This window comes from Catharus ustulatus, chromosome Z (assembly GCF_009819885.2).
Source record: "Catharus ustulatus isolate bCatUst1 chromosome Z, bCatUst1.pri.v2, whole genome shotgun sequence".
NCBI lineage: Eukaryota > Metazoa > Chordata > Aves > Passeriformes > Turdidae > Catharus > Catharus ustulatus.
In genome coordinates this window covers 45,850,998-45,874,561 of record NC_046262.2, presented here as the reverse complement: position 1 = coordinate 45,874,561, position 23,564 = coordinate 45,850,998, and the positions used below count along the sequence as shown (strand labels likewise).

The window sequence follows — 23,564 nt, the reverse complement described above, 5'->3', positions numbered from 1 at the left end:
TCATCACACCCTTCTCTCAACCTCTCACAGTACGAAAGCAAAAGCCTTGCTTGTCAGTGTGCTACAGTAAGATGGTGTCAATGCAATGGATGGCTCCCAAGCAAATGGCAGAAAGCTGCTCTGCAGAGTAATGCCCTGTAATCACTGAATTCAAGTGCTCTGACAAGTGCAAAATACACAAATAAGAACAAGAATTCCAACAACGAATTTCATTCTGCAAAGATGCAGTCATATGTGAAATTACTCCCTGCTCCTGAAAGCATGCAGGGTTAACAAGGAGGAAAGCAGTATTCCATTGAAAAATTGCATGCTATATCAGCATGTCTACATTTTATTAAACAGAAAGCATTTTAAACTAACATGTCAGCAATACTAAAAAAAAATAAAAATATTTAATTAAGGTGCTAAAATAGACAGTATTCTCAGTTCTTTCCCTTGAATATCAAACAAGAAAATAATTAATTTATTGTACAAATTAATTGTAGTACAAAAAAGGAGCCTTCTTATTTCTCAGAGAACCATGCAGTCTTTTCAGGTGAACATTAAAGAGTACTTATTTCAGAAACTGAAACAGATTAATCTGCTCAGTCAGAAAAGGGCAAGTACAAGCCTGCTATGAAAGCATTTTAGTAAAACCTGAACTTGCTCCCAACAAAACGGCTTGGTATTCAGCAGACTTGATTTTAGTCTCTTGCACTGGCTATGCGCACATCACATCCAAGTTTCAGCCCAAATCTTCTATGCTGAGTGCAGACTGTTTTGTCTGTTTCAGAATGTCAGCCCTCCACAAAAGGTACTGTACCCCAAGTATTCAATTTGTAAACCTCATGCTAATAATCTGATCAAAATCACTCTTTCTTCTCAAGAGATTATTCAGGTTGGCTCCAACGAAACCAACAAGTTCAGAAAGCCACAGCAGGGAAGGAGGGAACAGCAGTATGTACTTGCATTCCTGATCATCACAAAACTATCAGTTTTTGAGTGAAAATGTAAAACAGCTTTCAAAGAAGCATACCTCTGCAATATAGGGCAGTCTGGACAAGTAGTATCTATTCCATGAATATTTCATCTATATTAGAGGACAAAAAGCTTTAACAACCTACTTAGCTGCTGCCATTTATTCGATTTTGACAAAATCAAGTAAGTTCTCACTCATATGTTGCATTTTATATTCTAACAGTATAGTCAAAAATGTACTATAATATATTTAAGCTTGCAACAAAAGGTTTGAAGGGTTTCATCTGACATTATTTTTAGACATCTTGCTGCCAGGAAGCACATTTTGTTAGAAACCAATCTTTTCTTGCTTTGTGGAAAAAAAGTATCCTTTTATCCTTCAATTTTGCAAAGGAACAGAAGCTGCAGATTCCTACCAAGGCCAAGCTGTTGTTCAATTGTTCTGCAGCTGGTCTTGCAGGCACTGCAGAAAAGTATACCATGAAAAGGTGGGAAAGGAGGACAACCTTACAGAAGGGGAAATCATACATATGAAATGCAAAGTTAAAAGCAGCCGTGAGGAATGTGTGCATGACACAGAGAGGTGACGCTGTCTTTGCTGGTGAAGCTGGCTGTTTTTTTCAGCCATGCGAGACAGCAGTGGAACTCATAGGGTGCACATGTGGACGCAGGCAGTAGAACTGAACTTCAAATTGTGAAAAGGGAGAGGGTGTCAATGAAAGGATTCATGCCAGAAGGTGTGTGTCAATAGGGTGGGGGTAGGGAGATCAGCCATGCTGTGCATCAGAGGGAAGGAAGCCTGGAGGTGCGCTGAAAGAGCGGAGAGGATGCATGCTGCTTTATCCCTCTTTAATTAGTTTTCAAAAGACAGTGATTTCCCCTACCTTCTGCAAGTACAGGACCGTTCCCTTCAGCACAGCATAAAAGGTTTTCCAGCCTCGTTTTCCCCGGGGAGCTGGAAAGAAAACAAATGAAAACCCATTTAACTCTGATCCATTTTAACACTTTGTCTAGGCTACAGGAGAGCTACATTAGTCCTGCGTTAAACCTCCTTCATACTATCTTTTTCAAAGGACAATGCAACTTAGCACAGTGCCTGCACATACCTGCTGTGAGTGAGTAATACAATAACCCTCATGACAGGCCTGGACTGGATCAGAACAGAACAGCAACAATGCAGAAAGCAGGCCACAGAGATCGAGTCTTTGTGCTCTTGAAGACAGGCAGACACTGCCCCTACACAACTACATCTGACCTCTGCACCGTGGCAGTTTTCAGAAAGAAACAGTCTTTCTACATGCCACAGCAGGCTGGCAGGCACTGCTCAGAACCAGTGGGATACTACTCAAAAAGCAGTGTCTCCACAGAGCATCCTTCCCCTTTACTGCTGCTGCAACCCCAAACAGGCACTGAGAAAGGAGAAAGCTGCCAACCAAAATCATATATAAAATACCCAACCCCATAAGAAAGCCAAAGTCAGTTAAAGAACATCACAGAGAAAACATATCTAGCCCACAAATTCCTAGAGACAAAGGGGAAGCGGGGGAGGGAAGGGGGAAGTGGGGGAGGGAAGGGGGAAGTAAGTTCAGTGTGAAGGCTGAAGGATGCAGTCTGAAATTCAGGTGTGACAGAAGATGAGAATTAGGCACAGGCTGTAGAGTCACAGCATCAGAAACCAGAAGCCTGTATCTAAGGTCACTCCCCACCAAGCACACACCAGTGATCAGCATCCATACAGCGTATCACTGACACTATACTGAAATTAATACACATACAACTGAAGCATGACACTCAGAAAGGCATCCCATTCTGAAGACAGAAGGCGAAGATGAAGAGGTTACAAGTTCCTTGTCTCAGAGGTTAATCATTCTCATCTTGCATGACAGGCCTTACTTGTAACCGGCATTTGCTCAGTTCAGTTTTCAGTCACTGGCCTCTGTTACATCCTTCCCCTTTAAGTGTTTAAGTGCTTTAGCCCTCAGAACCCAGTTCCTGAGAAAATACAGATGAGCATTCTAGCACATCACTTCATCAGAAATCCCCCACGAGCTAATCTCTGCCCTGCAAAAACTCCATTAGGAAATGAAATATAAAAAGGTCTAACAAACAAACAAATAAAAAGAAAAAAGTTTTGTAATGCAACTTTTTTGAAAAAGATAGACCTTCAAATCGTACAGGAATTTCTGAAAACATGGCCCTAATTACATTACTTGTAAAGGAGTTATCTCCAGAATGCCAGTGTCCAGTGTGCTGAATAATGAGCAATTCTGTTATTTATAATTAAATAAATAATTTAATAAACGCAACTAAATAATATTACTTATTAAGGTTGAATAAGAAGATGTTTAATAAAGACTAGACTATTTAGAGTATCCAGTCATCACAAAGAATTAGGTCAGCTTGATTTTTACACCTCAGTTGGATCCAGCTGTCCAGCCATCAGCTTCCATCTTGAAAATACTGACCTCCAATTGTACTTTCTAAAATAGACTAACAAAACATGTGAACACCAGAGAGCTTAGCCCAGCTAGGAGAGACTGGTTGTTACTGGAAACCCATCACGAAGCTAGACTTTGGGATTTAGCCCAACAGTGTGAACCATGAGTAGGTAATCATCAACAGTGACAGGGAAAACGCAGATGCTCTGACTAACCTCAGCTTCTTCCAAGATCTGTAGCAAAAAATGAAGATAGCCAAACAACACAACATACACAGGTGCATCAGAGGCCCTTGATAATTAGCACATCACAAACAGAAGTAGGACAAGAAGGGAAGAAGACAATTAAAGTACATAAGAGATGCAGCAGGATTTTTACAAGAAAGGGGAAGGGAGGAACCACATAGTAAAAAGCTGGCTGGTGCCAAAAGCTGCTGTCCTTCATTGGATATGCGACCCAAGGCTGGGAATGTAGGGAAGGGAACAGCACCTTCCAAACAGAGGTAAGGAACAGCCTTTCTTTAAAGGCAAAGCCAGAGGGGAGGGGAGATTTGGAACAATCTGGTGTCACATAAGGAAAAGGAGAATTATCAAATTACTGTAGAACAGCTACTGTTATTCACTTGAAATTGTTTTCTATTCTGTAAACCACTATATTAATTTTCTTTTAGCACAAAAGAACCGCACATTGCTCTGCTGTATCACATTACTTCTTATACTCATGTATTAGAGTTGCTGCAAATGGGACTGAACATTGTAAATTCTGGCCTAACAGTGAAAGAGTGATAATCCAATTATTGTGTTGCCCATTATTGCTGCTATTTCCCCTAATGAAGAGCATTATTTGCCTTGAGAAGTACATGGGCTCATTGGTAAGTGACATTGTGAAGACGTAACAAGAAAATAACACATTAGGATTGAAAAATTACTCACTTTTCTTTCCGTCCATATCTGCATGGATTTTCCGAGCCAGAAATCCAGTTTTATACACGGCAGCATTGGGGTCATGAGGGATGTCCAGGAATGGGTTATTTGAATTGCCAATTCGACTGACAGCCTTTGTCTGGTTCCCATTATCTTTTTCATCTGTACCATCCGAGTGAGATTTTTTTTTCTCTTCTTCATCCCTTAAAAAGTATTGAAAATCATGCATGAAGGATGGACTGACCAGCAAAGTTTCATTTCAGCAATTTTTTAACACTCCATGTCAAAGCATACCTCTCTCTTTAAAGGGGGCCATATATCCATACGGAAACCAAAACTTCAGTTTGCCTATTTCACTAGCACAGGACACAGATTTTCAATAAAGCCCAAGTTTCCATTATTGTCTTATAAGACTTCAGGAGTGTTCAGTGTCCTCCGACTTCACCTGCTTTTTAATTCCATGTATTTGAGTGCTAAAAAGGGAAATATTTGCCTGCTGGGTTCAGCTGAAAAATCCCCAATTTCTTCATGAGTTCACATGTATATGAAAAGAATTAGAATACTACAGATCACTGTGGCTTACCCCTTAACTTAGCATATGAAATACAGACTCTACCTCTTTTTCTTTATTTTCCTCTGCAGACCAGCATAAAATTAGTAATTTTAAAAATAAAAACTACACTAGGTGAATTATGTTATCTTTACTTTGGAAACAAAGTGCTGCACAAAATGTTACTTATTAGGGTAAAGTATTCCACATAGCTCTTGGGGACAACAATGCCAGTCACAAGCACTGCCTGACTAATAAACACCTTTTTGCTTGTCAAAGGCAAAGGCTAAAAAGGACTAGGCAACCTAGAAAATAAAGGGTGTCCATCACAGGAGCAGGACAACAGCTTTTAGGTAACAGGCCAGATTAGAGAGTAGCCCTTCATCCTTTAAAGCCCACATATATTCCCCTCCCAGTGACTAAGAAAGGTGTGTCAGGGAGTATGAGTCTGTCATTGGAAAGTCATGGTAGCAACACCTCCTGAGACCAGTATCTGATTTTTTAAAAAATTATCACTTGAGCATAATGATTAATAATATTGCCAGCCCACTGGGGGTGGACCTCAAGTTGCTGCATCTCACTGATCCAGATGACCGGCAGAGAGAGCAAGCTCAGGCAAATCTTCCAAACACATGCGTACATTCAAAAGCATGTATTATGTGAGGATTAGCAAGGCATGTATCAATCCAGAAGCTCCTTTAGGGATACACTGCTATTACGGCTACTTATGGGAATGACCATTCAAAACAATGTCCTCCAAGAACTGCAGGTTACAGCAACAAATCTATCCTATTCTCAGCTCTGCTGCAAAGGAGGCTCAATATCACTCTCCACAACTACCCAAAAGGAGGTTGTAGTCAGATGAGGGCTGGCCTTTTTTCCCAGGCAACCAATGACAGAAATGAGAGGACATAGCCTCAAGCTGTGCCAGGGGAGGTTCACGTTGGAGGTCAGGAGAAATTTAATCACTGAAGGGTGGTTAAGCACTGGAACAAACTTCCCAAGGAGATGGAGTCACCACCCTGCAGCTGTTCAAGAAACAAACGGATGAGGCACTTGGTGCCAAGGTCTAGTTGAAAAGCTGATGTTGTAACATTGTGTCAGAAGGGAAACGTTCCTTGATGATCTTGGGGGTCTTTTCCAAACCAGATTCTGTGATTCCGTGAAATGGTCTTTGGGGGAATAACTTATCTAAGGAGGTAAAAAGATAAGAGACTGGTTCACCAACAAGGAAACAAATCCAGAAACATGGTGGCTGTATTAGTGAACTCTACAGTAGCAGGGGATGTTCCCAAGCATTTAATTTTGATCACCTCATATAAATTATAGAAATATAGTTAAGGAGGTGCACCATATCTTCATGATATTGTCTTGCAAGGTCTCACAATTAAGAAGAATGAAACTTTTACCGGAAGACCTGATTCTTGCAAGGAAGAGCAGCCCTTGCATCCTTAGCATACTGATGTGTGCTTTCCCACTCTAGCACAGAAACCTTTACAAAAATTTTTTAGTACACAAAGCAATAAGGACTTCTTCAAGTACACTTTATTTGAAGCTTTCTCCCAGTTGAAAAAGTGCAGGCATTCCTGACAATTTTGTTTGTCCTCACCCTTCATGGACCTACCGCACTTCCTAGCTGCTGGTAAGTCTGAACCACTGTGTCTTATGTGTTTCTCAGATGCATGTCCATTCCAGAAGCAAATTCTGTCAACATGAGTCTGAGGCACCTAATCCAGACTAAAATCTCTCAAAGGGCATAAGTACACAGGCTGATTTGTCAGAGAAGTGCTTTGTGAATTCTGGGATTTCAGCCAAGGACACAGTAGCTTCCCCCTCATCAGCAGAGACCAACTGCAGTAAAAGGCTTAACACTTTTTTGGAATAAGCTATCTCATTTGGAGTTATGGGAATGAATTAGTGCATACTGATCAACTGTCCTGTGGGAATATACCAGTGCCCTTAACCAAGCAGCCACAGTGGTGTGATGAGCAATCCTGTGGGGGGGATCCTGGACACCACTAAGAGTTGGGGGCAGTGCTCTTAAATTCAGCACTTCCAGGGTAGCTGTTAAAACAAGAATTCCTCAAAAGACATGGTGGAAAGGACAAAATAACATCTGCCCTCATGACTGCTGACAGCACTGAACAAACCTTTAACTGGTCTTTTGTTCATCATGAAAACGGGACATCTTCGAGAGTCAGAAGCTTCAGGCATTTCTGAGAGCTGAGTGCTCTGACAATATGCACAAGGGCAAGATGCATGAGTCAGTCTGCAAGAGGCAATGAAGGGAGACAGAGAGGCAAGAAGGACTCATTACAAACAACAAGTGGAAGAAAACTAGGGGATCTGAGACTCATTTACTCAAATACTCCATGTTACTTCAGTGGTCAAACACAAGAAAGCAAGATGATTTGGAGGAATGTCAAAGTAGCAAAAAAAGTTCAGTTATTAGCTTTTTCCTCAGGTACTTTACAAAGCTGGCTGAAAGGACAGGTCCCAAATACTGTTTATCAGGGATTTAACAATTTGAGCTTCTAATAAGCCTTTAGGGTACTTTTGCAAGAAAGAACTGCAGAAAATTCAGGGAGCCTCTGGATACTTAAACCTGAAAACTGATCTTTGTTTGAAACTTTAAACTGTGGGGAATGTCACTACCTGCCCACCCTCAGACAGTCTCACAGATCATGCATGTGCTGTAACATCCCCAGTGTGAAGGTCTCCAGTGATGTGGGTAAGACTCAGTGGGTGGCAATCTCTGTGTAGGTATGCTGAGAGTCACGGATGTGATGTGGCATCACAAGAGCTCAGGTCCTTTTGAAGGACAAGACCACTGCCCCTCTTTTACATTTTATAATGGAAGTAGCACAATCCTTGTGCTTTTAGGGGAAAAACCCCACAATGGTTCCACACACCTTTCAGTACGCAGAACATCATCATGGGGGTTCAACAAGGCTTGCAGAAGTCTTAAGAGATTTTCTGCTTCTGATCAGTTAAAAGAAGATCATTCCCTGCGATGACTGAAAAGGGTTGAGAGCTGCAAAACTTCTTTTAAGTCCCACTTTCCATTCATAGGAAATGGGACCCATAATGTCTCTGCTCTGCAGAGTATGGGTGACAGGAAAAGGTTATCATCCCTAAAGTTTCTCTAAGACTCTGCTTATGGCACATGATGTCTGCAAGGATTCCCAAAACAAGGAGCTCCAGTTCCACCTCCATCAGCCTGTCTCTTTGGAAAAGGACCTTCAGAGAGAACAGTGCAGCCCTCTCTGAGAACCAGCTGCCCATGATAACCAGCAAACCAAAGTCAGGATCTGCTTGTGCTAATCACAGCATTGAAACAACGTTTGCCTTCCCAAATATATGTCAACTCACAACTAGAAAGAGTCTGCCCCTTATTCTTAAACACATAGATGTGAAAAACATAAAATGCCATTACGGTGAAGAAAAGCATTTTCTGCCTCTCCCTCTTCCTATACAAGGAAGTCCCATTTCTGTCTTCTGGGAGAAAAGCACCATCTGATTCTCTCAGTAACAAAATTATTTCTGTACACTCCATGGTCTGATTTGAGGCTCTGCCGCAGGAAATTTTGAAATCACTAATCTGAAACGATGTGGTCAAACCCTTCATTTTTAAAACCCTGTTTCATCTCTGCATTTGTTCAAATAGCAAACTTATACAACACAGGAGAATGTTGAGATAATTTATTTAAATATTACAATTGAAAAAAAATTCAGGTTTGTAAGATGCATCCATGGTACTAACAGTATCTGTACCACGAAATTGGCTTCAGAAAAGTTTTGGCATCTTTCCCAGTGGGAGGAGGGAAGAAAAGAACCAGATTGAATACCACGTGACCCCACCCAAAAACCAATCAAGAAGTTGCAAACAGAAAACAGCCTAGAACTTGGGAGACAAAAGTTAATTATAATAGAGAGAAATTTCTCAGTTTGACCCAAAAAGAGGTGAGCTTCAGCACAGATATCGTTATAACTACCCACATCTCAGCATCACAGGTTTGATTTGGCAGCATCTCTTTCCCATCATCACTATCTGAATGACCTGTTTTGTCTTGGCTGAAAGCAGGTAATTTTTCAGTGTAGTCCAGAAAAACATAAAAAGAATATACCATGTCCCTGTAAACTTCTCCGGATAAAGAAGTATATAATTGGCTACTGAAAAACTAAGTAGTTCTCTGAAAACTACACTGTTCTGCTGAGAGGTGGCTTTTGGGACACAACTGGCTCAATGCAGCCATTTGGGCCCTAGCAATTTTGTAAACAGTGCTTTGGGAGTTCATATATTAATTCTAGATCACCTATTTTAAGATGATAATTTTTTATTCCTATTACCTTCAACAGTAAACAGATACAGTATTACAAACAAAGGAAAACAATAATGGCCACCATGACATTTCCAAGTAGACATCATGCAAATCAAACATATTTAGCTCTGGAATCTTTGTAATCAAATGGATTTTTCTTTTTCAGCTTAAACCTGACAATGATCAGTGTGAAAGCCAAAGAATGAGAAACACCTAAAAACCTTGGGATATAGTATTATAGTGAATGGAGGGATGTTAGGCCAGGCAATCTATCTCTTTGCCTCTATAGCTGGATCTACTCTTCCTAATCCATTCCGGACAGAACAACCAGCTCACAAAAGCCTCCAATGAAAGTACCTCCAGACAAACCTGTGTCTTCGTTTAAATTGATAGAAAACTTTTTTAAAGGTTGATTTCAAAGTTCCCTTGTTTCAAATTTAAACATCCATCCACAACAGACATAAAGAACAGTTCACACCTTTGTGGCTTACAGTGTGGAGCAGAAGTGTGCTTTCAGATTCCCACATTGACCAGTCCAGTGTAAATCCCAGGTCAGATGTCTTTATTTTACAGATTATGGTATGTGATTCACTTTTAACTTTGTGGAGAACTTGATTCAGGTACTACTGCCGAAGAGCTGTAATGCAATTCTCTCTTCAGCGCTCTACTCATGCTTCCCTGCTCAAAAAGGATAAATGAACACTCCTACTGAAAGTCTCTGATGAACATTTGCTGGTTAGGGTGTTGTTTCTCATTATTATAAAATTGAAATCAATGGTAGTCTTTTCTTTGTGTGGGCTTTGGATCAGACTATGATTCTACTGGAAATGCACTGCAAACTGATTAAGATGATAACACACATACCTCACAATTAGTAAGATAAGGGTTGGATAGCAGTCTTTCCCCATCTTATGTTTCACCATTACCCCTTCCCACCTATGGACTTACTGGTAGCCACTAATCCACTAAATAATGTACTTCCAGAGCACCTCTTAAACCTTTGCTTAGCTCATCCTTCAAGGGATTTCTGGCTGGAGGAAAGGCATTCCTTCAAAATGCCAGCATTGCAGGAGAGCTTATACTGGGGTTTGCAGTCCTATCTTTACCTTTGCCTTACCTCCCACTTCTTACCCTGCCAAGTGCATCAAGGAGGAAAAAGAATAATCTTTGGAAGGGAGAGACGATTTTCTTTGGTCCTATCAGAACAAAACTGACCACATCTCCTTACCATTTAGCTTTCTCTGCAGATCACAATAGTAGAGCAAAAGAGATATGTGCCTCCTCCCTCAAGCTCAGGCAGCCTCAGGGCTTCTTGGGGTTATTACTTTACACCAACCACACATCTCTATGAAAATGAAGAGAAACATCTTCACACTACCTCTTCCAGCCAGTACTCTCAGCTCCAAAGGTACTGGCTATGCCCAGAGTCAGCTTTGTTTCTCATCATGGAAATTAATTGTAACATCAGTCCTAGCTACATGTCAGTCTCAGACTGGAACAGGCAACTGGCACCTTTGAGCATTCTCCTGTAAGAAGGCAGTTTTATATCCAACAAAGCCTTATTTAAGAAAGAGTTTGAATTATCCCTCTTCCATCTTGCTGGGAATTTTCCCCCAAACAAAGGGCATGGATGTAAATGCCAAAGCAGTTACCACCTATACAGGAACAAGATCTCATAAATCACCTTGACTGAGGTTCACGGGAGCAGAGCCAGTCATGAGCTCCCACCTGGAGGCTGCCCAAGTGTATTAGACACGGTATGGTCTCTTGGCAAGAGCTGGAGGAAAATTCTGACATTGAGAAAGTCACATAATGGATTCTGATGGTTCTAAAGTACGTGTGACAGTGTCTGGCAAACAGCTTTGGTGTAACATTCACATAGTGTGTTCCAGGTCCAAGACACAGTTTGTGAAAATGTCTCCCACCATGACTTATAATGCTCATCAGATATGGCACTTGCTGATTTCCATTAATAGCACAATTTCTTTACTACTCTGACATCACCTAACACATTTCTAAACTGGGACAGCAATCCCACTTGGAACCAGCTGCCCTTGCGAGGCTGCACACTCTTACAAGAAATTTGTTTGCAGATAATGAACTTAAAACAATGAAGACCAGAAGCCACTGGGCCTGCAAGATCTACAGCAGTTGCTAGAACTTCTAGCACAAGAGGTGCAGGAACATGCGTTCCAGACATACTCTTTTCCCAGGAAGGTGAAGTTTCAGGTATGTAAATACATGCAGGGAAGAAGTAATATGTAAATATGCAAAAGATATAATTTTCCTATTTTATACCAAAATCCACTGTTCTGCAAGTGGCAAAATCAAAAGGAGACACTTCTACTCTTTCCTGGCGTAACTAGACTACATGAAACTTAAGCACACAGAAATGTCAGCTTAACACAATCAGAAACTGAAGCTTTTTCTTGTCTGCAGCATTTACATAGTTAACAAGTGTTAGCCTGTCAAAAGCAACTAAGGATTGGAGGGAGTAATATCAGACTTTGTCCAATTTATCATCTTTCACATTAGATTGTTGTCAAGTTATCCATAGTTAATCAGGAGACAAACCAAGACAATCAACCAACAGCAGGAAACTCAATCCAAGAAGTGGGTTTCTATTCAGCAGTTCTGACACAAAGAACAGAAAGATAAAAGGAGACGTCAACTTCTGTTTTATTTATGCAGTCATAGAACAACAGAGGATTTAATTTCTCTCTTTTCAGGCTGAAGTTTCCTACTAAATGAAATGTCCTCTTTCTTTACAAATGCAGTTGGCTCCTATCATTGACAACTCCCCTTGCTGGAGAAACAGATGAGGTTGTATTGCCAGGTCATTCATTAGCAAAAAAGCAAGCTGGCTATCTTCTATAGGCTTTGGAGCCCACGCAGACAATGACATAGGACATACAAACAGATTACTACACAGGTACTATTGTTAAACTACTAATTTCTACAACAGAAATATACTTACACTGCCCATTCCAACTTCTCATTCTTGATTGAATTGTAGAGGGCCTGCAAAAAGAAGAAAATGAGATGGAATTATTGTTTGACCCCTCCTACACATACACTAATATGTTGAGGAAAGATACCCAGCTAATACCAGCAAGCAAGCAGTCTCTGATGAAGAAAATCCCATAATCTGCTAACAGCAGTGTGAGAATCTTCAGCAGAAATTTCAGCTAAGAAAAAAATATTGAATGTATGTTTTGGGATTACAGTCATTTACTCAAGCAAGAAGTTTTTGGGGTTTGTGGTTTGTGCCTTTTTAAGAACATAGAATCATGGAATAGCCTAGTTCCAATACTCCTGCAGAAACACCCTTCACTAGGCCAGGTTGTTCAGAGCCCCATCTAAACTGGCCTTGAACACTTCCCAGGGATGGGCATCTACAGCTTCTCTGGGCAACCTGTTCCAGTGCCTCACCATACTCACAGTAAAGATTTGCTTCCTAACATATATTCTAAACCTTTTCTGTGTGAAGCCACTGCCCCTTGTTCTTTCCTTACATGCACTTGTAAAAACTACTTGTAGGCTGCCTCCACGGACTGGAAGATGATGATTAGGTCACCCTTGAGCCTTCTCTTTTCCAGGCTGAATAATCGCAATCCTCTCAGCCAGTCTTCATAGGGAATGTGATCCATCCACCTAATCACCTTAGTGTCCCTCTTCTGGACTCCCTCCAGCAGTTCCATGTCCTTCCTGTGCTGGGACCCCAGAGCTGGATGCAGGGTTCCAGCTGGGCTCTCACGAAAGCAGAACAGAGGGGTAGAAATCCCCTCCCTCCCCTGCTGCCCACGTTGCTTTGGATGCAGCCCAGGACACGTTTGGCTCTCTGGGCTGGGAGTGTCCATGGCTGGGTCATGTCCAGCCTCTCACACAGCAACCCCAAGTCCTTCTCACAGCGCCATTCTCCTTCTGTTCACCCCATAGGCTGGATTGATGGCAGGGGTTGCTCTGACCCCGGAGCAGTACCTTGAACTTGGTCTTGTTAAAGCTCTCAAGATTCCCGTGCACCTACTCTTCTATCTTGTCCAGGTCACTCTGGATGCCATCTCATCCTTCAGCTGGGTGTCATCTGCAGATTTGCTGAGGGTGCATCTGATGCCTTCACCAATGTCATTAATGAAGACATTAAATAGCACTGATCCCCCTATGAACCCCTGAGAGACACCACTTGTCATTGAGTTCTGTTAGGCCACTGAGCCACTGACCACTAACCTTCGGGATGTGACCATCCAGCCACTTTCATATCCATCTGACAGTCCATGCATAAAATCCATCTCTGCAATTTAGAGACAGGCATGTTATGAGGAACTCTGTCAAAGGCTTTACAGAAATCCAGGTAAATGACATGTGTACCCCTTCTTTTGTCCACTAACATGGTCACTCCATCATTCAAGGCCAATGGGTTGCTCAGGCAGGACTTGCCCTTGGTGAAGTTGTGCTGGCTGTCTTGAATCACCTCCCTGTTCCCATGTGCCTTAGCACAGCTTCCAGGAGGATCTGTACCACGATATTCCCAGGCATATGGTGAGGCTGGGAAGTCCCTGCTTGTCAGGGTTCTCCTTTCTACCCCTTTAAAACATGGGTACAACATTTTTCCCCTTTCCAGTCAGCTGGGACTTCCCCTGAATGCCAGGACTTTACAAATACCATGGAGGGTGACTTGGCAGCTACATCAGCCAATTCCCTCAGGACTCTGGGATACATCTCACTGGTTCTAATAGACTTAGGGACATTCTAGCTCCTCAGGAACTCATGAATCTGAACTTTACTAACAGTATGCAAAAGTCACAAGACTACGGCCTTGAAATTCAAGGTTCAGTCTAATTCCTGACGCTCAGTGAGACGTTTTTGCCAATGACTTTAATGGGGACTTTCAGATTTCACCATATGGGCTAATCTGTGAGAATTTGCCAGAACAGCTATACAAAGTCCCTGAGCCTCACAGATACCTGGATGCTTTCCCATCACACACCTCAACAGCATGTTCTGTTTCTAAGTGCAAAACAGAAAATGAATGTCAAGCAACTTCTGTGCTTGAAGATCACTATCTTGGACTGCTGTCCATTAACACCATTCCTCTTTCAATTCATATGAAAGTTGCCCCGTAGGTTTGACACCAAAGGTAACAGTTCTGTTTTTGATACAAGTTTGCAAAGAAAAGGGTCTAAAACCTGACTTAAGACTGAGTATCAGACAGCTAGGATGGTTTTTTTTTTTTAAGAGAAAGTACATACATCAGTTGGATAAGCATGTCATATTTCAGCCCTCCAGAAGCTGATCTATACAACAGTTAAACATCTGGTATTACTGCAAGCTAATCGAGTTCTTCAAACAGGTCACTTAACTCAAGTGAAGTATTTTGGTATGGAATGTCCCTGATTCTCACACATATAATCCACATTTGTAATTCACCTTATATGCATAGCTAGATTTACTCCCTCTGGCACATAACTCCTACACAGCCTCAAAATATGTTAACGTGTAGAAGAACTGTTGATGCACATGATTAGCAGAAAGTAACACATCAAGTATGAACTAGGCTGAAAATCACATACTATAATAGCTATGACATGATGCTCAACAGAAACAGTAACATTTAGATAGCTTTAATGCTGACCCAAACCAAAAATACAGTAGTTTCACGAATACAAGCCGCACGGATTATAAGCCGCACCCCCGGTGCCTCGACAATGTTGCTGTCTTTGTCAATAGATAAGCCGCACCCCGAATATTAGCCGCACTTTCGTTCGTCGCGAGAATCCGTGCGCAGCTTTCACAAACTGGCCAATTAGTAACAGGATCGCGGCATAGCGGGCTTTACTGGCTCGGGGCGGGGCCAGGCAGGCTCGGCCTGCTCATGGTTGCCGACGGGGCCGGCTGGGTGGTGCTGCAGCCACCGCCGGGCTCACTGGCCCCCCTCTCCCGTCAGCACCGCCCCGCCGCTGCGTTTACGTACTCGCCCTGCCGGCGGGCCAGCCACTGCCGCCGCTGGCAGGCATGCCGGCCGCGTCACCGCTGCGTTGTTTACGTAGTCGCCCTGCCGGCGGGCCAGCCACTGCCGCCGCTGGCAGGCATGCCGGCCGCGTCGCCGCTGCGTTGTTTACGTAGTTGCCCTGCCGGCGGGCCAGGCACTGCCGCCGCTGGCAGGCATGCCGGCCGCGTCGCCGCTGCGTTGTTTACGTAGTCGCCCTGCCGGCGGGCCAGCCACTGCCGCCGCTGGCAGGCATGCCGGCCGCGTCGCCGCTGCGTTGTTTACGTAGTCGCCCTGCCGGCGGGCCAGCCACTGCCGCCGCTGGCAGGCATGCCGGCCGCGTCGCCGCTGCGTTGTTTACGTAGTCGCCCTGCCGGCGGGCCAGCCACTGCCGCCGCTGGCAGGCATGCCGGCCGCGTCACCGCTGCGTTGTTTACGTAGTCGCCCTGCCGGCGGGCCAGGCACTGCCGCCGCTGGCAGGCATGCCGGCCGCCTCGCCGCTGCGTTGTTTACGTAGTCGCCCTGCCGGCGGGCCAGGCACTGCCGCCGCTGGCAGGCATGCCGGCCGCGTCGCCGCTGCGTTGTTTACGTAGTCGCCCTGCCGGCGGGCCAGGCACTGCCGCCGCTGGCAGGCATGCCGGCCGCCTCGCCGCTGCGTTGTTTACGTAGTCGCCCTGCCGGCGGGCCAGCCACTGCCGCCGCTGGCAGGCATGCCGGCCGCCTCGCCGCTGCGTTGTTTACGTAGTCGCCCTGCCGGCGGGCCAGGCACTGCCGCCGCTGGCAGGCATGCCGGCCGCCTCCCCGCTGCGTTGTTTACGTAGTCGCCCTGCCGGCGGGCCAGGCACTGCCGCCGCTGGCAGGCATGCCGGCCGCGTCGCCGCTGCGTTGTTTACGTAGTCGCCCTGCCGGCGGGCCAGGCACTGCCGCCGCTGCCAGGCTCGCCGGCCGCCCCCTCCCATCTGCACCGCCGCCGCGTTTCCTCGCCCTGGCCGGCACTGCATGCCTACGCACCGCCGGGCTCCCCCACGCTGCTGGCCCCGATTCTGCTGGGCTTCCCCCGCTGCCAGGCAGCCCCACCCGCCGGCCTTCCTGCTTCTGCCATGCACCCTGCACTGCTAGCCCCAGTTCTCCCGGGCTCCCCCGCCATGCTGGCTCAGGCTCTGCTGCCCTCCCTGCCCCGCCCTGCTGGCTCAGGCTCTGCCGCCCGCCCCCCGCACTGCTGGCCCCGCCTCTGCCAGGCTTTCCCACCTCTGCCGGGGCCGGCCGGGCTCCAGCTTGGCTTGGGGCTGCCGCGGGCTCTCACTTCCGTGTTGGCAGCTTTTAGAATTTTGTTAATAGATTAGCCGCCCCGGAATATTAGCCGCACTTCCGGGTTTCCACCAAAATTTTGGTCAAATTGGTGCAGCTTGTATTCGTGAAATTACTGTAATTTGGAAACTGAAGAGTTAAAATTAGTCTTGTGCATTTGCCACAGATGAATTCGCATGATCAATACCATGAGCATATCTCACTCTTCATCCTGTCATCCACTGGTTCCTTTCTGAATCTGGAAGTGTTATTTGAGATCCTTAATATTCAACTCTGTGGAAATATGGCTTAACTGAACCATACAGAAGCAGGTCAAACATTATGGTATCATTCACCTCATGCTGATGCTACACAGGTAGCAACTCTTAGTCAAGAAAATAGGTTTCTCAAAGCAATGCCACGGATATGAACACCAGGAATAATCATGCCTCATCCTACTGACACTGAGCTAGCAAAGAGAGGTCCTCATCACTAACTCAGCTTCACTGTGCCATTCAAAGAAATATGATGAAGTACTTCCAAATCTGGAGTTTTCACTCTTTCTATAGAACCTATCTTCTCATAAGCTGTATAAGGAGCTCTGAACCACAGGCAAACAGCCAAAGGTGAATGGATGGGAATTTCTGGCAATCTGTAGGCACTTACTTAATTTTCAGGTGAAACCTATCAAGAGATATTAAGAGCACTCTGCCAAAAGAAAGCAAGAGTTAATATTTCTCCTGTCAGTTCAGCAGAATTAGACACAACTCTGTTTTTGTATACAAACCAATGCTGATATTGATTCCTGCAGTCACTGAGCATTTCTTACATGATTTGGCCGAAGCCCCTCTCTTATTCTTTGACTTGTTCTTTTCTTCCTGCTACGACTCTCCTACATTTTGAGACAGATATATTCTTCTACATTTCAAGCCAGAAAATTACCTCCAAATACAAAGCAAAGAGGCTGCGTACTTCCCCCAGTTGCCTCCCCAGAAGTACTATTTCTACCTCATCTAGCTGAAGGAGTTTTAGAAACAGCAAAAGCCTGGCTTGAAGAAACACATTTGTTGCTCTCTGGCCCAAATGCCTACAAGACTGGGTCAAAACCTCTGAAAATTAACACCTGATCTGCGCAGGTTTTTATGAGATTTCACTGCTAAGCATGTCTGCAGGGATCACTGCAGCCAAAGAGCAGAACACATAAAAGCAGCAGTCCAGATTGGTGCAGGGATAACAAATGCCCCAGGCTTTGCCTTGTGAGAAGAGAGCTATACTTGTTCCAACTTTTTACTCATAATGAGCCAGATACTGTCTTCCCTCTTAAGGGAGTAACAGACACCAACCCAGTCATACGGCATACATCTGACCAAGGACATGGTGTCCCCCACAGACCATCAAATAGAACCTGTCAAAAATTTTTTGTATTTATGAAACAGAAACAGAACTGCAGAGAGTATGCACAGCCTGGGCAGTTGTATACATGGCATGCTCTGTGTGTCTGCCAGGTCACTGAGACCTCAGCAAGCAGACCTCTCCAGGGATGCAAATACATGAGTTCCCACGCCTGTTCCCCAACCTACCTCTCTGGCAGAGACTGCTGCAAGGCTGCACATTGGCTGCTGGACTCACCAGCCTTTCGGAGCTGCTTTATGTTACTTCTCCGAAACAATTTATACTTTAACATTTTCCTGATGTCTACCTCAGCTCTCATATGTTGCAGAGAAGAAAAATTTCCTCCTGCCATGTTCTGCAATCAGAAGCATACATGTACAGTACAACATCTGCTCTCTGATTTATTTCATGGCTATTCCCCAAGGCCCCGATTCAGACAGCAGCTCTTTTCAATAGACATTTCTCCAGAGTATGACTAAATCAAACAAACTTGGAGACAAGCACTTAAATGCTTCACTAAATTGCAACAAAGCTCATCAGAGATTATGGCATGGGCATGACTCTCATCGTACTTAGCTAGCTGCAAGGACAGGTTTTATTAACTCATGTTTTCTCTATGGGAAATGAAAAAATTAAAAAAAAAGAAAAAAGCTCTCATTTAAAACACTCTTACAGATTTATAACAATTACCACTTCCTACCTGTCAGCCTGGGAAGTGTTTGGCAAATTTGCTACATAAGGCAGAAAACAGGAGATTGAACCACAGCAGTGAATGACAAAATAAATATTGCATAGGTGTAATCTTCCAAGCTGGACTGATATCAGTCAGAAAGTAGAAAGACTTTCTATCTGTTTTGTCATCCAAGGCTATTCTAGTCAGGATCCAAAACCCTAGATACTAACTACTCAGCAGTGTCTGACTTCAATGCTTTGACGTTTTTATCCCTACTAGAACACAAAGACCTAGTCCTTACAGTCTAAAGCTTCCCCCTTTCTGGCAAGTGTTGATCTCTAGGTCCACCACACCAGACCCTGCACGGTTGTAAGCTCCTTGAGAAACAAGTGCAATTGTGAAGGCAGAATAAAAGAAATTTACTGGCTGCAGAATAGTAGGCAAAATCCTAGGTACCCTCCTTGTTTTAACTCCAATGCTCTTTCCTACAGCTCCAACTTGACCCTTAGAAGATGGTAGTGTAAAAATAATTGAGATTTGTTATGTGTTTGTGGGATTTGTTTGTATTGTTCATAAACTAAGCAAGAAACACTCTCCTTTTTAAGTAGAAGGCTGTAACTCTAAAAAAATGCTGAATTCCATCCCCATTTCCACTTTGGTAAGCAAGTAGGTCCACAAAAACCCCAGATTTTCACAAGCTCTCACTGGTTGGTACACTTTTATTCCAACTGGAAAGAAAAGCAAAACTATGGAGAGAATGCTTCTTAAAACTCCAGTTTACTTTACAAAGCTACCAAGGGAAAAATGGTCATCCACCACCTTCACCTTCCTCAAAATCTTGTCACATACACGAACCACTGGACCCACTTAAACAGGCTGCTCTTGTCACCTGCTGGCTGCCAGTGATGCTGTGAGTCAGCCTTTGCATACAGAGGCAGTGCATAGAAGAAAGGCAGAACCAGGTGTGTACACAGGGACAAAGACATAGCAAACTACCCAGATAATGAGAGTGGTAAAACACCTGTTACAAGGAGATACAGAATCCCCAAAGCTTATCCAGCCAGGTGCAAAATACTTAAAGAGATCCCAAAGCAGTGTACAATTCCTCCCCTCAAAAAGCAACATAGGGCTGGCTCCTGAAGCAAGCTACTGACTTTCTCTTTGCATTAGCCCATACAGAAAAGCCTACCAAGAGGAGTAAGGAATACACCACACATTTTTTACACCTGCTCCACACATAGAAGAGGAGCAGAAACACCTGTCGTGAGCAGGTGTAAATAGGCAAAACAAAAACCAAGTTCATAGAGACAGCAGGGACGACCCAGACTGTCTTTTCCAGTTCTTGTCTCCCATGGTCTTTGCTTGCACCCAGTTCCTCCCTGATATTTGGAGTCATTGTTGGAGGAATGATCATCTGATCATTGCAGAGGATAGCCTGGGTGGCTTTGATGCCCCCAGGACCGGGATGCACATGTGCTCCGAGTCAGGCCCTTGCCACACTCCCCTGCTTCCACTGCCAGAAGGAGCCCTGCCTGGATATGCTTCTTCTTCACCTCCAGCTGATAAATAGCATGGTTGACTCCAAGCAGCAAGGAAGCTCCAGATACACCTCTGGGTGTACCAGTCTTTGAAGTCACAGCACCTCCCCTAGTCACTCAGCACCTGTCTATTGGCTTTGCCCTTTGGAGCTGAGTAGTCAAGGCAGGCATCAGCTCTGGCTCCTGCTGTATGTGCTTTACTGGAGGGAGAAAAAACAACTGAAGTAGCAGAACTCTACAAAACTAAATCAAATTACAGAGGCAACAGAGAGTAGACATCACAGGTGTCTACATGGAGTCCTAACAGGTGTTAGTGTGCTCATCCTTTGGACCAGGGCACAGCTCTGTATCATTGCCTTCCGCCGGGTCTGGATGAGGAGCAACACGTTGCTATACACCACTCATAGCTTGCTGTTTAAGTGACTACCTGAAGGCTGGCCCTCACTCAGAATACAGATCTCTACTACTCTACCACCTGCTATTTGCCACCCTCCCTCAAAACACAGATCTTGGCATTTTCTCCTGTCCTCATGCAGAGATCTGTAACACCTGGCAAGGGAAGGATAAGGGTTCTGATCACTGAGTGCCTGCAGCTCGTTACCAGACTCAAAGCCCACACACCCTTGATTTCTCATGCATTTTCCCTCCTTCTGATGGGGATGCAGCAAGAATGCCAGAATAGCACCCCAAGAATCCTGTGCATTAGTCCATGGCATCACATGTCTGCTGATATTGCTCTCAATTTTAAATTCCACTGGTTTGTACAACAAACATTCTTCTAACAAGCCAGCATACATTATTCATAAAACAGCACAGAGCTGTTCAGCAGCATATGGAACCGATGAATGTTGTTTTGGTGTAGGAGGAGATAGGGTTGATAGGAATGTTTTAGGGGGAAGGAAAGGAGATCATTTCACCCAGGGAATTTCAAGTGCGTCACCAACTGGAGGAGAACATTTTGAAGAGAAACTCCTCTGTTAAAAATCTGGTTTGCATGGAGAAGGAGGGGGAGGGGGAGAAAGAAAAAAAGAAAAGAAAGATTGTGCCATATATATCATCATAAAACAAAAAAGGATGGTTAGCTGTGGCTCCTGAGAGCCAAGAAATTAATGCCACACAAGAAATGCGTCCTCTGTATTGACACACACAGATTGCTTGAAAAGATTTTTTTCTGTACTTGCTGAAGTATTTCATCAGTGTCATTGTAAACGCAGCATACTGAATTATTACAGAAAAATAGAGAAAAGGCTATAGAAGTACTTCTTGATAGTGGAGCACATACACAGCCTATTTCTACACAGCCTATTTCAAGCTGTTTTATTGGCCCTGTGCATTTGCAGGCAGGACAGGCACAAGTACTTGGCAATTCAGTCCATGGCTGCAGAAAAGAAATCTGTCAGAAAAAGAGACTACTGAGCATGCTGGGTCACACAGATGATCCTAAGATCCTTTGACTCACCTTGCTTGCAGTCTGGACTTGAGCCTGCCCTCCAGAGAACAATGGTACAGAATTCACAGTATCCTTTTCACAGGTTTTCCTGCTGGCCTAAGGCTGCGGTACCTGCCCATAATACACAATCAGGACATATCCCTCTAGCGAAGCCTGTCCACACAGAGGCACTATCTGATGTGTGTCAAGGAGATGAAAGGTACTTGGGCTACCTAGATTCTCTGACGCTGGCAGGAGGCAGACCTCATCTGCAGGCACCATGTTGGTGCTTTGTTCATGCTAACTAAAGCATGTTAGTTAATATGCATACTACTCTCTAATGTTAGTTAGGATGCATAATACTCTCTAGCTTACCAAAATAGACTGAGTCACATAAGTGAAAAGGAAAAGAGGAGTATGTTTCTGAGGCACAAGTGGTTTAAATCTATCTCTTGTCCAAAGCCAGCTGAAGCAGTCACAAAAACAGTTCTTGAGCATTGTAATCACTGTATATGGAGAGCAGATAAAATACAAGGCAGCCCAGACACCAGAGAAATATGAAGAGGGCAAGTCTACAAACCAAACCTTACTTAAGACTGAGAAGATCTACACGGCATCGGTGTCCAGAAAAATCCAGCCTAGAACTGAAGACATTTCCTGAGAAGTGATGCACGAACACATATGCATAGTTACACAGAAAAAAAGAGCACCTTTGCCACACTACAGATTAGCAACCTCCAGGTTCTTCCACCAACACAACAGTATTGAAGTGCCAAAGCTGATTTATAAATCAGTTCTCCAAATCAGTGACATCTTAGCAAAATAAATGGGCAGACAAAGATCAGAAGGGGGAACAGAGAGATGGAAAGAACAGGACTCTCCAAAATCATGAGACCAATCACTTGCAGAGCTGCTTGTCATCTTATCAACCAGGCAGGCACCACTGAAGGGAATGCAGAGATCTTCTCAGCCCTCCGTAACACAGCTTTTATACATCTTAGATGCCCTAGAGATACGAAAACCTTTGTCTGAAATAAGGAAACAGCACAACAAACTGAAACAAAGCCACAGAGCTCTTCCCAGCTTATTGAGATAGGCAGGAAAAGAAGTGGTTATCTCTCAAACAACAATCTACAGCACTTAGAAGGAAGAAACGTGAATTCCATGGAGGAATGAACACAGAGCTTTCATTACTGCAGTAGTTAACTAATTGTGTCAGACACCACCCCTGGGAGAAGTCCCTGCCCTGAGGATGTTACCCCATGCATACACAGTGGACACAAAGCCTGACAGAGGGAAGATAGAGAGATTAAGTAATTCATCTAACATCAAAAGAATGAGTTTTATCACATGCAGGAGAGTTTTCATGAATAAATCCTTTCACCAAATACCGTGCAATTATTCCCATGCTTAGGGTGAAAGTGATCACGACAGAAGGGTCCCAGATCATCTGCAAGATGCAGCCTTTACTTTGGTATTTGTTGGAGAAGCACATACTGCATCAGCAACAGCCTGAAAATGATGGCCATGCTATTTCTCTACTCCAACTAAGCAATACACTGTTTTTTAGATATGGTTTATAATGTCCTGAAAACAGAGGCTCATTAAATTGAACTGAAAAAAACACTTAGATTTATTTCTGGTTGCAGTATCCTGTGATTTAAGTTACACAGCTCAGGATCTGAAATGTCATACAACCTGTAAGCTAGCAGAGAGTGATCTGCCAGGAGCTACTGTGCAGCACTGGGGTCTTTTCACTACAGCAGAGATTTCCCATAGAACAGATTGGAGATTTAGAGAAGGGACACTACAGGAAGATCCATACATCTGCCTCCTTTGCATGCACATGGACCCAAAGACACAGTTAAATGTTTGGCTGAAGCCTTGAAATATTTCACCTTGACTCAGCACACCTTTGCAAGTGGTTCTATTTTTTAATCCCAAGGTCAGAATCAACTGGAAATAAGAAATGAAATTAGAGGTACATTTTGGTCACTGCATAAAATTCATCCAACCCTTGGAGACATGAAGCACTTTGAGATGGAGACAGCTCTTAAAGCGCTTGCCAG

General features: G+C 44.0%; 1 protein-coding gene across 6 annotated transcripts in view; it reads right to left on the bottom strand.

The window, feature by feature from the left end:
• The window catches only part of PSD3 (pleckstrin and Sec7 domain containing 3), a 116,005-nt gene that overhangs the window by 23,656 nt on the left and 68,785 nt on the right, over positions 1-23,564 (bottom strand). For all 6 annotated transcript variants that reach the window (XM_033086181.2, XM_033086179.2, XM_033086180.2 and 3 more), the window contains 3 exons: positions 12,168-12,211; positions 4,328-4,521; positions 1,842-1,912 (listed from right to left, as the gene is read on the bottom strand). In XM_033086181.2, coding sequence (XP_032942072.1) covers positions 1,842-1,912; positions 4,328-4,521; positions 12,168-12,211 — 309 coding nt within the window. The remainder of the gene's footprint in view (positions 1-1,841; positions 1,913-4,327; positions 4,522-12,167; positions 12,212-23,564) is intronic.